Here is a 17,263-nt window from a genome sequence, read left to right on the forward strand (position 1 = left end):
TTAAAAATTATAGAGTACAGTTAGAAATTATGGGGTGAAGGAAGAAAAAAAGCCTCCAATAGAACAACCAATACTGTAAATCCGACCCGTTTGTGTTTCAACCAAAAACTATTTTAGTGTTTTTCTTTTTTAGAGTGACACGTTAATCCAAAATTAGGAGAAAAAAATAATAAATAAAATAGAGTTGGTCCACGTTTCTTCTTCTTCTGTCGTCGTTGTCTCCTTCACCGTGAGTTAGGGTTTGCACTTTTGCAGAGTTTCAATTTACTCTCATTATCACATGCCCATTCCTCCCTAATCATGTTTTTCATAACTTGAAAAATCCTTCTTTTCATGTTCCCTTACCACTGATTTTAAAGATTTTAAAGATTCCCCATATTTTTTTCAGGTTGGATGTTTTCTTTTTTTCTATTTTAAATTCATGCTTCTTGACATTTGAATTGGTATAGGACTGATCCAAGGAGCGGTAATCTCGCTCGAAATTTGATTTTTATGCATTCAGATATAATCCACAAATTAATTATTTCAAGTTTTGGATTTGACATCAATTAACAACTTCATAAAAAGCTGGATGCACTTAGAAGTGATTATTATCTTATCTGATCGATCGATATGAACTTTTCAGGCAAAAAGACAAACTTACGGCACTTCTTTGCTCTTTCCAATCTAATCTTGAGTGAAAAATATATAAATATCGGAAGCTTATTGGGGATCGAGTATTAAGATATGCCTCGGGACTTGTCGCGATCCCGATCGCCTCCTTATAGACGGAGGCGTTCACCATCTCCGGTGGGACACAGGTCTAGCAGGAGGAGCAGAAGAGACCGAAGCCGATCTCCCTATTCATCCCACTCTTACAGCAGGTGACCCCGTTTGTATGTTTATTTTTTTTTTTTCGTGATGTATCTTGTGTTGAGTTATGATGAATTGGGGATTCATGTTTTACAATTTTTTGCTCCTGTGTTTAACCTTCTTTTTCTCAATATTTTGTTGCTGACTATCCTCTTTTATAATGTCACTGTAAACTGTATCGTGTTGCATGCTAGATTTTCTTTCAGGTTTGGTGCTCTATGGACGTACCGAGGACGTTATGCAATTATAATATTTTCTGTGTTCTATATATTAGAAAATAGGATTAGACTTGAACCTGAGAATATGACATAGGTTGTTTATTGATTCGGGTTTTATAACTTGTATGTATAAAATTTTATTTTAGTGAACTTTTTTATCTTTCAATTAGTTGTCAAAAATCACAAAAAAGAATATATCTGTATTTAAGTATTTATTGAGATCTGACTCTTTTTGGTTTGAAGAAATGAAACATAGCATGTCAGGATTAATGAGCTGTAGTTCGAAGTTGAACCCCATGGTCGTTCATGCTGGTTATTTAAATTCAATATATACTTGGTATTTTCGTATCATTCATCTTCCTTTTTGTATATGCTCAAGTGGACAAGAATGGGCAGTTTGATACCTTTTATTCTGCTGCTTGGTTCTCTTTTTCTGTTTAGCGCCTTGAGAATGAGATACATACTGTTTTTTCTGGATCATTAATATTGCTAATTTCTACTATTCAAATATTTTATGACAACCTTGTCATAAGTGTCTGGTGATGGTGTTGCTGACTTTGTTAGATATTCTATTGAGTTCCTTCCCTTTGCGGGATTTTTCTTTTTATAAACAAAGGTGGAAACTCATCAAAATATAATGTATATAGAACATAATATAGAGAACAAGATAGGATACATGCTATTATAACAAAATAAAACAAAAAAATCAGTTCCTTCCCTTAACATGGGAAGTGAGGGACGTGAACAGGTGGTAGGTGCTGATGGGGTGTTTTTTCATTGCTCGATTGTGACATTTGCTTCTTCATGTGGTAAAAGATGGAGCACACAATGGTTATTCTTAGCAATTTCTGAGGTAACTGTACATGTTTTTGTATTTAGTGTGCTAGATGGTGGGCGGCATTTATGATCTCCAAAGATAGTTGTTTAGTTGCTGAAGTTCATTGCTTATAATAACGTGTCATTATACAGGAGAAAAAGTCGTTCTATTTCACCAAGAAGTTACCGAAGCCCTTCTACAACTCCAAGACGTCGTCGAAGCCGATCTCCATCTGCTAAACGATACAGAAGACATAGAAGTAGGAGTTCCTCATTGTCTCCCGCTCGTAAATCTTCCAGTTCAAGTCTTGGGTCAGTAGAGCACAGAACTGCAACTGAAAAACAAAAGAAAGAAGAAGAGAAGAAAAGGTAGATTAAATGCTAATAATCTTTTTCTAACTCTACCTTTTTCTTCACTTTTCCTTATGCATTAAGATGATGAGGGTAGGTGCTTCCGGTTTATGGTGAAAATTTCTTGTTTTTATGCTTAACTTATAATGTACTGTTAGAAGTTTGGAACGCTGATGCTATTAAATGTGCCTTTCTCTCATATGAAAAAAAGGTGCATAGAATCAATAACAGACTGCCTGGAAATTTAGGCAAGGAAGGTTATTATGGTAAAATTTTGTAATTCTTTTTGTAATATTTTTGGTGAGTAGTTCTAGTCTCAAATGTTCCATCTGCTTTGTGTCTATTTCAAATATTGCCTTACTATACTTTTTGGTATTTTAATAATGTTCTGCTATTTGTTTATACTTTACTAAATTTCATGCTGTGTAGGATATGATGGATTATTAGTTATATTACGAGACAGTTGCATTGGGGAAGACAAAATTTTCCTTCGTTTTACCATTATGTTATCTTTTGACTGAAGACTGTGATGCTATTAAATTTTTAGTCTTGCCCCTGTTTTCTCGCACTCAATCTGCTACTTCCTAAGCTCCTGATCTTAATTAGTGCTTTTTTTGTCTACAAAGAAAAGAAACATAAAATAGGACGTTACATATTTTTCTTCCATTTAATATCTTGTGAGGCAGAGCTCATCTTTGTCTGCTAAATTAGTTCAATTACTGTTATTTCCTCGGGTCTTTACCAGAAATCTGTTGTTGGGTGGTGGGGGGAATGAAAACTTCCCGCATCCTGATTTGTCCTTTTCCCTTGGGTCTATCATGAATTCCATAAAAAGTTAAAAAGATAAAGAGACTCAACTTTAATGATTGTTACTTTCTGCTTATTGGTCACATTTTCTTTCAGTCCTATGAAACTGAAATTTTAGATCTTAATTGTTGAGCAAGTTTCTTCATCCCTGTGATATATTGAACCATAGCTATGTCATTTGATTATGCATTTCTTCAAGTAGGGTAAGACTTTTGTTGTTTTAACATTTTCAGTGTCAAATTTCTAAGACATGTTTTTTTATTATTTGTCCATAACATTTTTTACATCATTGATCTCATCTTTTGGATGTTACCACTTCTAGAGTTTGCTGACTAGAGGGTTAGAATATTTAATCAGATATTTCTTGAGTTATATAATTAACTTACTTAGTATTCTGAACCCTCTGCTTTCTTTCTGCACTGGTGATGCACCAATTTAAAGACTGGATGCCCTAGTAATCATTAACTGTCTTTTTGGCTCATTTTTGGTTCAGTTGGATTCATGAACTTGTTTCTGTAGTACCACATGCTCCAAAAGATAGATCTGATTCTGTGTGCCTCCTCAAAGGGTCTAGTCATCAGGTTTATGGACTAGAATGCCTTTAATTTTGGCTATGGGGATCCTTTGGATGCAAAGTTCATCCCCTTATTACATTCTGTTATAATTTAGACCGGATAATATTTGCTTAAATCTCTGGATCGACGGAGTAAATATTTTCAATAGGGTGAACATATGGCTTTTTAATTGTTTTGATTCTTCTGGCACTTAACTAACAAAAGAACTTGACATATCTTCTACAATTAACTTGTCAAATATGTTTAGTGTAAAATTCTAGTATTTCCGTGACTAGCTTAAAACTGCAGCATGTTACTTGAATTTCTTCTTCACAGGCTTGTCTGAAGCAAGGTACTGCTATAATTGGACTTGTTATGTTTGATGATCAAATTGGCTGCCTCATTTATCTACTGTTCACCAGTTTTGAAACTCTATTGTTTGGATCAGGATTCAATAGAGGTATGCCTTAAAAGCATAACCATTTATTAGTGCCATTGTCATCATGGAGGTTAGTTTGCCGTTGATTGTGGTTTTCTATTAAGTAGTTTTAGGAAAGGGTAAAAAGAAAAAGGGGAGAAAAAATAAAGCAGACATGTCTATTGTCTGGTTTCTATGTTAGTTGCCTATTATGAAAAAGATTTGAGTCCACTTATGTGGCATTTCCGCCTGGTTGGGAGGTCATTGTCCCGCTTAACATTTTTTATGTTTTCACAGGCGTCAACTTGAAGCAGAGTTGAAATTAATAGAAGAAGAGACTGCCAAGAGAGTTGAAGAAGCAATTAGAAGGAGAGTGGAAGAAAGCTTGAATTCTGAAGAGGTTCAGGTGGAGATTCAAAGGCGGTTGGAAGAGGGACGGAAGAGACTTAATGATGAAGTTGCAGCTCAGCTTGAAAAAGAAAAAGAAGCTGCTATTATTGAGGCTAAACTGAAGGAGGTTTGTTCAAATCACCTTATACTCCAATTCATTCTTTTTTTACCTTGGACAAAGCCTGAAAATTGCTTATATTGTTATGGTGCAGGAACAAGCTCGTAAAGAAAAACAAGATCTTGAAAGGATGCTGGAGGAGAACAGGAAGAAAGTGGAAGAAGCACAGAGAAAGGAAGCTTTAGAGCAGCAAAGAAGAGAGGAGGAACGATACAAAGAGCTGGAAGAGATGCAAAGACAGAAGGAAGAAGCAATGCGAAGGAAGAAACAGGAAGAGGAACAAGAACGTTTAAACCAAATAAAGTTGTTGGGTAAAAACAAATCTCGACCAAAATTGTCATTTGCCCTTGGATCCAAATGACCGTTGGGAAACCTGTGTATTTTGATTTGATACGAAGTGTGTTTGGGCTTAATTCCCTATTCGTGTCTGTAATTTAAGGAAATTAGACAGCCTCCTCAGCTGTAGTATGATGACAGCGCTGTTAATTTTTCCAGTTGGAATTACATTTCATTGTTTATCATTGAAACTTAATTCACCCTGTATGCGTCCATGGTTATCATTTTTTTCGCCATATATAAAAGAAAACATCACAAACTTGGGTAGTAGTGACTTTGTTGTGATTTCCAATTTACATTTTTTAATATATTTTCAGAAAAGTAAAGATATCTCCAAGTTATTTTCATTATTAAATGTAAAAAATGGTCATGCATCTCTCCATCTTTCTCTTCCCTTGCCTCCTTCCTTCTTTGGTATACCTTACCTTTTTTTACTGCACCTAGCTGTTCTTGCGTCTTATCTTCAATTCTTTCTCTCGCATTCTTCTTCCTTATGTCGGATTTTTCAAAATGGTCTCATGAATATGAAATTATGATGAATTTGTTGTTCGAAAATGGAGATACTGAAACTCGTTTCATCCTGTTATGATCCTTAGTTATAAAGTAAAAAGTTTAAAATGATCATTTTGAAATATGTGGTAGTGTTGGAAGAAATCATGAGGGGTAGTGTTGGAAGAAATCATGAGGGTACGGGAAGTAACAGCCATTCTTCATGACGAAGTTATTTGGACTTAAATAGTGACATATTTAATATATACAAATAACATGACATATTCCTGGAAGCTTTATTTGGATTTTTGATTGAGGTGGGAATGAAAAGGAAAATAAACAAAAGCAAAGAGAATAGAAAGTGAGGTTTGTCTAAAACCCTAGAAAATGATATTTTAGAAGTGATAGTGGTTTAAAAGTAGTGAGACTCGATTATTTTAATATTAAAAGGTTTTATTATAAATAGAATTGTTATAAACAAGTTTCATTATTTTAAAACACGTAATTTATTTAGAAATCACTTTTTTAAATCTCTATGACTTCTCTCTAAGAGTTTTGTATTTCTGGTTGTCTGATTGAAGAATCGAGATGGTAGAATTAATCTTCTGGACGAGCTCTTCAATACAACATAATCTGAACTTCATCTAAAAACAATACAACATAACACAATAACATTAGTAAGGCAGTAAATGTTGATAACCCTGTAGGTATCAGACTTGTCTATCTGTAAACTAAGAAGTCCCTAACCTGGAGTTATAACTATATACATAACCCCTGAAGTTTGAAATATATACATTATATATTGTGAACTCCAACAAACTGCACATATTTGTATGACTTCAAATATACATGTATTGCGAACTTCAGAAAAATATACATAACCATGTTGACATCAACTCATATAGTAGGGTTCTACACCTTTGAGATCTATCATTGTTGTTTATCATGTTAGCACCCCATAGAATATCAAATTTTTCCGACTATAAATTAAGGGAGTCCTTACCTGAAATTATTAATATATATTGTGAATTTCAAAAAAATGCACATATTTGTATGACTACAAATATGTATATTTTGCAAACTGCACATAGTCGTGTTGGCACCAACTTATATGTTAAGGTCCTGCAACTCTTTGATCTATTAGGTATCAGATTTTTCTGACTGTAAATTAGAATTCTTACCAAGAAGTTCTAAATATATATACATAATCCTAAAGTTTGAATTATATGACTACAAATATGTTTATATTGCCAACTTAAAAAAAATGCACATATTTGTATGATTACAAATATGTATATATTGCAAACTTTAGTGTACGATTACAAAATATGTATATATTGTGAACTTCAAAAAATACACATAATTATACGGCTACAAATATGTATATTTTACCAACTTAAAAAAATACATATATTTGTATGACTATATATATTGTGAAGTTTGAAAGAATGGGCATAGTCACGTTAACACCAAATTATTTGGAAAAATCTTATACAAAAATTATTGGAAATAATTCAAATATAAATATAAAGTTTATATTGGGTAAAAAATAATAAAGTTAAAAATTCTATATAAGAAAAAAATCTAATATTTTTAAAATTTTTGATGAGTTAAATTGAAGTAATATTTATATAATTTTTTTTCCGATAAATTTTCTTTAAGAAAAAGTAGAAATGAGAAACTTGTACTATAACTAAATGTTGTTTATTTTAAATCTATTTTCAGTATTTTTTACATAATATGTTTGTGATAGAAAGCAATGTACAAAAATTATAAGTTAAAGGAAGATTTATTTGAAATTGATAGTTAATTTATTTTCCTCTTTGTTCAAGCATAAATTAGGGAAGTGAACTGATAAAAGGGTGTTGTATTTAGGGATATCAAAAAAATTGTACCCGCAGGTATTCGCGGATAAAATCCGCAATGGGTAGAAAACGGATATTAAAAATGGATATCCGCTACTCGCGGGTACGAGTATTTTTTGATATCCACATGTTAACGGGGCAGGTAGGGTATCATAGTATCTGTACCCGTGGATACCCGTACCCGCTAAACTTACACCCCTTGATATTCTTTTCTTTTCGTTCTTTTAAATTGGGCATATACATCAAACCTTATATAGACAATTACGTTTATGATATGCTTGTTGTCAAATGATGGAATCAAAATAAAAATACTTTGCATGTGACAATTGAGGTTTATTATTTGCTTATTTTTCATGAACCAATCGGATGAAGTGAGTTTGTTGATCAAAGCACTAATTAAAGCATTTTCATTGTGTTGAACCTCATTCTATATCTACTTCTACAATTATTTGGACTTGTATCAACTTATTTGAACTTTATTTAAAATTAATTTATGATAGTGATGTATTTTATTTTATTTTATTTGAATTTATGATTAAATATTTATTTTTTAAATAATTTTGTAAATACCCGCAGGTAATAGACGGATACCCGCACAATAGATACTCGACGGATATAAATACAGATACGGGACAAATATTTATCTAACAAGTAGGATACGGGAAAGCTTCTATATGTACCATACCCGGCCGTTGACATCCATTATTAAAAGAAAAAAAAAACATAAAATATGTATGATGATGAACATATAATTAGGTGGGTGAGTGAGAGGGAGGCAGGTGAGGAGACAACGTAGGTGGAATAGGGTTTGGTCCCTGCGGGGCCCACACTGAGGTAAAGCACAAAGTCCAATGACAGTGAACAGTGACAGTAGTTGCAGCGACTCCATTCAATTCAATCAGAGAAGGAGGTGCCGCTGCTCCTCTCACGTGGATTCCTCTTCATCATCGTTGACTCTCTCTGTTTCAATCTCTTACCTCAACTATGCAAAATAGTTGTATTCTGCTTTTGAATCATGCTATAAAAATGAATTACTCTGAAAACTGAAAAACAGTGAAAAAAAAAAGAAAGAGAAAATTGTGGCACTCTGGTCTCAAGTTTTAATGAGAAGATCGAGGTTTTAAATATGTGAGATTCCATGATAATATCATGCAATCCAAAATAAGTACGAAAGTGAGATTTGATAAATATTTGGATATGTTTTCCTTCCAAATTAAGTTTGGCTGTATTCTGAGAGAATATTTATAAAGATGCCAAAGCAAGTAATTAATGAGTGAGAGATGAACATTAAACCCTAATCACGCCTCCTTAACATTTTCTTAATCTTTGCTTCTCACTCTATATCACTGTTTGCCAACTGTAAGGATTAGGTTTTATATTCAAATGCTGATTTCACATTCCTTGTATCATGCATATACACCTTGGATATATATATATATATATATATATATATATATATATATATATATATATATATATATATATATATATGTGTGTGTGTGTGTGTTATATGCTATATATGATGAAAAAAAAAATGTAAGAGAGAGTAAGTGTGTGTATATTAGGTGAGTGAGTTATAAAGAATGAAGGGTTAGGTTTTACATATATGGTGTGAGAGTTTTCTTTGCTTTTGCTCTCTCTTACTGTTTGCTTTAGTTTACGTTCTGTTCCATTTTTTCTCTTTCTTTCTCTTGCTATCTCTAGAACGCGTTTTGAGATGAGAACAAGGGTTTTTTCAAATCAAAATTTTACGTGGCTATACCTACTATTCAGATCTTCTTTGTTCCATTATCTATTCTCAGATGTGGCTGGTGATGGGAGATTGGGGTTGATGGGAATGTTGTTTGGCTCGAGGTATCTGCATGAGGGTGGATTTGTTCATCTTTTGAAGCTTATAAATTTCTGGGTTTCAATCTTTTTGAACCCTTGGAAACAAACAAAAGCTTTAAAGTTTGGATTTTAAGACTACCCTTTGTGTGATCTCGGACCAGGCTTCATTCCCGTTAACCTGATCTCTCTCTTACTTCATGGCGGCTTCACGACGGTTTCCGGTGATTGAGGTGAGGCTGAATAAAGACTCTCTGACGGTGGTGTCTGGCCAATGATGAAAAACTCTACAGTTTGTGTTTGTGAATTCAGACATTGCATGAGACAAAACTTTGAAACATTTGTCAAAAACCCTATTGAACTAAGATTAAAAAGATGTCTTTGACCTAGTTGTTGGTGTTTTATTTGTCATATTTCTTGTGGCTCCATACATATTCTTTCAACCTCTCTCTCTCTTGTGATTTAATCTAACCATTGAAACTTGAGCTTTGTGTATTAATTGTATCTAACTAAAAGGGGATCAGACTTCAAATCTTTATACATAAATTATTTTTCTCGGGTGATGATTAGTGAGTGATTGATATCAGTTTCTTAAGTTGAATAATATATTTTGAGAAACCCAAGGAGCTTTGAAATTCTGTATTCTGTGAGTGTAGGTTTTTCCAGCTATAGCATCTTAGGGTTTGAGATTCCCAACCATCTTTTCTAGTTGTCAATAAGTTTCATTTCAAGTAAGTAGTTGGCTTTACTTTTTGAGGTAACATACTTTTCTTCCTCAGTTTTTTCACATACTTCTCTGTTCCTAATTATTTGTAGTACTAATATCTTTAAGATTTAGTTAACATGTTTTCATTATATTGCAACAGGTAAATATAGACAAAGTTGTACATAGAAGATATGAACAAAATTTGTTTCTCTACATTTTCCTTTCGTTTGTATTTCACCCTTTTCCTCAATTTTAGTGTTTTTTTTTTTCTTTCAACTTATAAAAGGTGGAAGAAGGAGGAAACATGTGTGGTGGTGAAGATCTGAAAAGTTGTAATTCTTCTAAAGGTTTTAATAAATATTGGTGAAGGATATAATTTCCAACATTAAGATTATACAGTAGTTGCTGTGACACATGGTAAACATTTATCTGGGATGTTGTGAAGAATCCATGAAATTCTGCAATCTTGAATCCTTGATTTTAATTTTCTGATTAAACATGTTTCAGTTTTTTGTTGGTTATGTTGCTTCATTTATTTATTTTGATCAAGTATTATGTTAGAGAATTTACACTATATTGAACTTTCATGATGACCAATTCATATCTCAACAAATTAAATTAAGTGTGACTATGATAATCTTCTGATGGACATTACTGAAATTCAAGTCCCTCGAGTAATTACGTCATAAACATGAAAATCCATTTAAGTGAAGGGACTGTAAATTTATATATACTCATTGTATATATAAACTAAGCAGATTAATATGCTCGGAAAATTGAATTTAATTAATAATCCAGTATAATTGAATAATATTATATCATATATATCATAATCTGATGCTGCACACATGAAATTTTTTCTTTCAAGTCCACAAGCCATGTACCTTGCAGAACTTTTTTATTCTTCTCTGAAGGCAGGTTCAGAAAGCAGGACCTTTTAGGTGGAAAAAGTTGTGGAAAAGAAAAGGAAAACTTTATTTTTTTATATTTTTATGGGGATGAAACCTGTGATTCTTTTCAAAATGAATGCACCCTCTTCTAATATTTTCAATATTCATTGAATTTAAAACTAAGAAAGGGAAAGGGAAGTAAATTATTATTTTTATTGTACATATGCAAGTATTTTGTTACTTTTTGTTAGTTGAAAAAATATTCTGCATTTGATCTTATTTTAGGGTGAGATGTACGAATATCTGAGTTACATGTATGGCAATCCGTGCAGCTGAGACATAGCATGTGATAATTGTGTAATCATTTCTTATTATTATTGAATCTGATTCTTTCTTTTTTTTTTCTGACCATTTCTGAACGGAAAATTCAAATATATGTTTGGATCTTTTCTAAATAAGAAGACAAGAATATACATCTAACACTTCTCCCTCTTATTTTTTTTTTTCCTTTTAAAAGAAAAACTCATTCAGAAAGTTATTTAATTGTTAGTTTTCTTATTCAAATGGTTCTGAGTAAATTTCTTTATGTGCTGATTTTGAATTCTGCATCGTTGTGCATTAATCATTATAGTTGAATAATGTTTTTCCTAATAATAAATGGATGGAGAATAGTGAGAAATAAAAAAAAAATTTATGGGTGGAGGATAGTGAGAAATAAAAAAAATAAAAAATAAGCAAATTTGTGAGAAATAGAAAAAGAACAAAAATTACCGTGTTTGAAAGGGTGGAGGAAATAATTTAAAAGAAAAAAACTATATGAGTTGAGTTGTTTGGTAGAATAGGGAAAAGTAGAAATAATATGTAGGACTTACTTACTATTTTTTATATTTTTAGTTTTATGAAGTTATATCATTTTAAAATATTTTTTTAGTTATTTTACTAAATAAATAAACATTTAACTTTATTTTTTTCTTATTTCTCCTTTCTCAACTTATTTTTTTCATTTTATTGTATTTATTCCTTTTCTCAAATAATCCAAATCAAAACTGTGGACTAAAAACAGCGTTAAAAACTCAAAATCCTAATTTAGATCAATTTTGTACATTTTTATTTATGTAAATTTGAATAGTTTATATGATTCTACAAAATTTGCTTCAAAAAAACACATATATCACTTGTTTTATGTTCTGATACCCTTCTACTCAAATAGGTAATGTGTTTAACTTGAAATTAATTTTATGCAAAATTATTTTATACATTACGTCTTTATATATATATATATATATATATATATATATATATTTTTATTTTTTTATTTTTTTTGCTAAAAAAAGTCTTACTTTTCGTCTTAAATGGAACAACAGTGTTTGAGTATTCCAATTTCCAAATCACTGCCAAAAATGCTGCCTGAATTAACCTAGATTAATTATATGCGTAAAAAAATTATGTTCAAATAAGACAAAAGAAAAAAACCACAACTAAGAATACTATTACACAGATTTTTAGGAGCAATTTGAGAAATTGTTTAATATTAACTGTTGGTATTATATGTATATATGCCTTACTGGTCTAAAATAAGAGTTAGAAAACAGAAAATAGCATGAATCAGTATGTGAATACTCCTTTCAAAGCTTTTGTAATATATGAATTATTTGTACAACATATTGGAAGACTTAACAAAAGTGATTCTGGGAGAATTATGCAAAGAAACTGCATATACCGGAATGAGATTGAGGCAGAGAAAAAAAAAACAAACACTCCTTCTTTGAAACATTTAATTTACAAAGAAGGATTAAACCAAAAATAACTTTCAAGGGGTCTCAGGGAAAACTTTTTCCTCCAAGAATTTGAGGAAACGTTGATCATACATTTTGGGTTCAACTACTGATACTGTCATAGGGTCAAATTTGAGCGATTTGTATGAATGCTCAATTTTCTTTTTCAGATTATAACTCTGCAATATATCAATTACGCCCATGTAGAGCACAACATCATATACCTCAAAAAGTTCTACTTCTTTTGCCACCTTATCCTCCTCAATTTTCCTAGTAGCTTGTGCTGGCATGTTTACTCCAAGCTGCACCCTCAACCTGAGTAACAAAATCAGAACTCACTCCATTGGTTACACATGTGTTGAGAATAGTGCAAGTGTAAGTCAAAAAGTTTCACATTGGATATAATAGACAAAGTTAAACACTATATAAGATCAAAGACTCATAACACCATTGCCTTAAAGTTTTGGTGTAAAACTGGTATCAAATATCTTATATGTGTAAGACTCATGTCATATAACCATATAAAACCACAATCTCAATAACCATGCAACAACAGGTCACTACAATTCAACACAACAAACCACAAACATATTGACATATATAAACATCATGGTACTTACTACCTTGCAGTACCAGGTAGTAAAAGATCAACTTCACTATCACCCATTGAGTATGCTCTCAATGTATTCCCTCTAATGTGAGGTCCAGGTGCTGTGTTTACTATGCTTGGTTCGTGAGAAACTAATAGCAAGCCTTTGGGGAGAATCAAGTGTTCCTCTTCTTTCACTACACAAAATTATACACATAAGATCAAGTGTTCCTCTTCTTTATACACCCAAAATTTATTTTTTTTCGTAAAGAAATTCATGTATTTACCATCTCCGGAAGGTAAATTCTCCTGATGCTGCATTGATTCATGATGTTCCACGAAGGCCTTCATATTTTCTGGAGCTCGGAAATGTAATCCCAACAGAAGGCTGTAATCAATTATATGTTGTGACTCCAAGAACTTGCAATCTAGGGAAATTTGCCTTCAGAGAATGAAATTCTGGTTATGATTTGCACATTTGTCATTAACGTGACTGATTATTAAGAGCAACTTACTTGAGAAGGGATTCTCGCAATTTTTTATCCATATGAAACTCGTATTTCAGATCAAGATCTTTTAATGTTGTGTTGCAATTGATTTTATCATTATCTGTATATCTTCCTTGTGAAGATCCTTTCAGATCATAACGACGGTGTATTTGTAATTCTGTGCAAAACACATTTCCCATGACCACAAAACGGACCTGGTAAACAAAAATAAGGAGATATATATTTATTCAATTTGAAACAAAAGAAGTTCAAGATCGGTAACGGTTGATACCTTTTTTCCACCTCTTAATGTTATTCTATGGAGTCCAAAGAATTTTGTTATAAGAGTATTTTCATGATCTCCTACATGACGATAATATTTAGGGAGCATCCTAAGCAGAACCTGCACAAAAAAAAATGTTGTTATTGTTTTATAAGGCCATGAGGCAGAGTTATAGAAAAAATAAAGTTTAGAGACAAGACCACAAACCTTTAGTTCAGATTTATTCACAGTCTTAATCACAAACCTATCATCTTTAGAGAGATAAAAGATGCTGCCACTCTTTCCAGGTGAAGATAAGTCCCTTAGACCACTGTCTCCGCAAATGGACATCATGTAGTCTGCAGCATCTAACTTGAACATCTCTCTCAAATTCCTGGAAATTTAAGCTACTGTAATATATACAAATGCATAGTGCTGCACTATGTTGATTTCGAAGTTATGGAAGCATGGTGTAGATAATAAAGTTAGTAGAATAGATACCTGAACACCATAGGGCAATAATCTTTCCAGTAAAAGTTTATTGAACAATGTGGTGGAGTAAGCTTTGAACCAGTTCTTGGAAAGTACATCCTTATTCTAGCTCGATCCCCAAAATCAGATGATCGAACTTCGCGTGCAGGCACTGGTGTAATTTTTCCAACAGTATACCTGAGGATTTGTACAATGTAATTCAACAAAAAACACACCATATGGCACACATTGCTAAACACAACATGGTACTTCAAAATATGATGATGTTATTATTTTACCTGATGCCAAGCTGCAAATTAAGCTTAAGATAATAGCTTCTCCGGCCTTGAAAAATGTCCAAACATGAACTCTTCTTTACTTGCTTCACACTAAACTTATTTTGCTGTTTTTTCTTGCGTGATGACTCTGAGCACTCACTGATTCTCTCCATAATCAGAACACCTTGTGCGTACTCCCTTTCATAAACCAGAGTACTTTTAACTGATCCCTCAGATTGATCTTCATCTAAGTCATTGGGTAATAATGCAAGGGAAGAATCGTGACACACACAGTCTTGAGCAGAATCATCACTACGGATCAAATTTATTTTCAATGAGGAAGTCCTGTGAGATATTTGACGAAAACTTTTGAATCTGTTAATGACAGCAATGTTTGCAGAAAGACTACGCTTAACTCTAGGTTTTGGAGCATCATGTTTTTCAATATTCAACAAGAAACCATTATCATCACTGTCATGAGGGCTATGCAATATCCTTAATGATGGTTTTTTACTACCTGCTGGATAGAACACTCCTTTTCCATCCTTTAAGCCTCTATTCCATGTCCCAATATAAAGACCTCCATCTCCAAAATTATAAACTCCTGATCCATGCATAACCCCATTTGACCAGAAACCATCAAAAGTATCACCATTAACCCACTTCATAACTCCTCTACCATCTATTGTCCCATTTTTCCAATTCCCAACATATATGTTTCCGTTATTCCAAGTATATCTTCCACTACCTTCAGGAACTCCTTCTTTCCATAAACCCTCGTAAATATCTGAATTGGAATACTTCTTTAGTCCAATCCCATGCTGAGAATTCATCTTCCATCCCCCTCTATAACTGCACCCTGATGATGTTGTAAGTGTTCCATAACCATGTAGGTAACCTCCACATATTTCACCCTCGTACTGTGTTCCATTTGACCACAAAACCAGTCCCTTTCCTGTTATTTTCTCACCTTCCCAATCACCCTCGTACACTGTTCCATCTGACCATGTGTACTTTCCCTGGTCGTGTGGCAGAATGCCCTTTATCATACCCATGTACACATCCCCATTTGAAAAGGATTTCTCATAGAATCTACAATTTGCAAGAAAAACAGTGAAATCATATCACAAGCTAAAAGTAAAGAGATTATTAGAAACAGAACACAAGATGAATGCAGCAGAGAGTTTGAGTTTTCATGAAATTCACCTTCCGTTGTCCTCCATGAATTGCACTGTGTTTCTCTGATCTAGATCAGTATTAGGATGAGAATAAGATGTACCATTTTTTTTTTACTTGGAGGTTAAGCATGTTGCTCTGTGATATGGAAACTCATCTCCTTTCACCGGTCTCATAACTTTATTGCAGGTGATGATGAACTCTGGGACATGCACGAAACATCATAAGTGAGTCTCAAAATCAAGGGAAGAAAAAGATGAAGTAAAGAACTTCTCAGAAGGAAGAACTTAAGTAGTCATCATCCTTTTACTGAAAACGCTTTTTCATATATTAGTTACAGATTCTGAGTTTTCTTTTCAACAGCTTTTACAGAAGTCTCTTTTTCGACATGTTCTACTGAAACAGAATTATTACACAATCATGGTTTTTTATTGTCTCATATCTTTAGATTCGGATCCTCCAGAGTTTTAAAATTACTGCTAGATGGTACAGTACAGGTGTACATCTAATTCTTTATATTTGTTACATGCTAGAATGAATATCAGGGTAACCCCAGTAGAAAATAAAAAACATGTATGATTTAACTTTGAGTACACCAGTATATGAATAAACCACTGCTAAAGAAGAACTTGAATATAATAATCAGATCCAGACCAGAAAACTAAATCAGAAGTTAAAGAAGTTAAGTTTCCTTAAAGAAACAGAGAATGTAGAATTGAAATAACCCCACTTGCACTTACCATCTAGACAAAAATGCGTAAACTAATACTGAACCAGATATGCCAACTAGGTTAACTAGTTCAATAATCCAATTATAAGTCAGTGATTGATGTGATGAGATGAACAAGGAAACAACAGTTGAATTGAATTGAACAGTAAACAAACAAAAATTATTCATTACAAGAATAATAACCACCGAACTGACCTTGAAAGGATGCACAAAAGATCGATATTACCTATTCAAAAGTCTTCCCAAGAATGAAAACATCTGCAAAATAAAAACTAAAACCTCTTCAAAACAAAAATGTTTCTACAAGAGCTCCCAGATCCTTGTCAGATATGCTTTTATAGCCGACAACAACCCTGCCATGTTAAAAAGTTAATGAAGTAAAGCTTCAGAATTTCTCATATATCACCTTGCTAGATTCTCCTTCGGGTCAAGTTACTTTATTCAAACGATCACCTTAGTTTATTGAAGCAGTGAAATTTAATTAGTAAAGTTTCAGATATTTAGCATAAACTTGCACAGTATATAGGAACAGTGGCCCTTGTATTTGTACCAGTTGTTATAGCGCCAGTGAGGAACCTGAAATGGAGACACCTCAACCATCACACATTCTCTGTCTTGTATAATCATCTTGTCTCCTTGCAATGTCTTATTCTTATTTTCGTCGTTTCCTAAATAAGTTATTAGTTGTCACTGACTACTTTCAAATGTAAACCCACTTCCCTTTAAAGTTTAAATTCGCTTTTCTTTTCATTAAAGTTAAATTCATAAAATAAAATCCCATGCAATGCAGAAACTATTTGCGTGTCTAATCTTATATGCGAGATCACGAAAGGGACAAAATGCCACCGCAGAACCTG

At 32.8% G+C, this 17,263-nt stretch overlaps 2 protein-coding genes across 10 annotated transcripts; one reads left to right on the forward strand and one right to left on the reverse strand.

The window, feature by feature from the left end:
• The first annotated feature begins 135 nt into the window (after positions 1-135).
• Positions 136-5,060, forward strand: LOC114187057 (arginine/glutamate-rich 1 protein). Of its 4 annotated transcripts, none has more exons than XM_028075179.2 (5): positions 136-233; positions 626-863; positions 2,040-2,255; positions 4,314-4,533; positions 4,619-5,060. In XM_028075179.2, exons 2-5 carry the CDS (start codon positions 727-729, stop codon positions 4,883-4,885), a joined length of 840 nt encoding a protein of 279 aa, XP_027930980.1. In that variant the 5' UTR covers positions 136-233; positions 626-726; the 3' UTR covers positions 4,886-5,060. The 4 variants fall into 4 exon arrangements, with proteins under 4 accessions (XP_027930980.1, XP_027930981.1, XP_027930979.1 ...); XM_028075180.2 differs by having other exon boundaries at positions 146-229; XM_028075178.2 differs by having other exon boundaries at positions 150-239.
• Positions 5,061-12,250: 7,190 nt separating this feature from the next.
• Positions 12,251-16,910, reverse strand: LOC114187976 (phosphatidylinositol 4-phosphate 5-kinase 7-like). Of its 6 annotated transcripts, XM_028076434.2 has the most exons (11): positions 16,813-16,897; positions 16,602-16,664; positions 15,707-15,878; positions 14,522-15,592; positions 14,253-14,420; positions 13,980-14,145; positions 13,782-13,892; positions 13,517-13,704; positions 13,289-13,443; positions 13,036-13,198; positions 12,251-12,727 (listed from the first exon to the last, which is right to left on the reverse strand). In XM_028076434.2, the coding sequence occupies exons 3-11, from the start codon at positions 15,721-15,723 to the stop codon at positions 12,448-12,450; spliced, it is 2,319 nt and encodes a 772-aa protein (XP_027932235.1). In that variant the 5' UTR covers positions 15,724-15,878; positions 16,602-16,664; positions 16,813-16,897; the 3' UTR covers positions 12,251-12,447. The 6 variants fall into 6 exon arrangements, with proteins under 6 accessions (XP_027932235.1, XP_027932233.1, XP_027932236.1 ...); XM_028076432.2 differs by having other exon boundaries at positions 16,602-16,907; XM_028076435.2 differs by having other exon boundaries at positions 16,633-16,906.
• Positions 16,911-17,263: the final 353 nt, after the last annotated feature.

The sequence above is a fragment of the Vigna unguiculata genome, chromosome 6 (assembly GCF_037176805.1).
Source record: "Vigna unguiculata cultivar grain cowpea cultivar isolate G323 ecotype 2 chromosome 6, ASM3717680v1, whole genome shotgun sequence".
Classification (NCBI taxonomy): domain Eukaryota; kingdom Viridiplantae; phylum Streptophyta; class Magnoliopsida; order Fabales; family Fabaceae; genus Vigna; species Vigna unguiculata.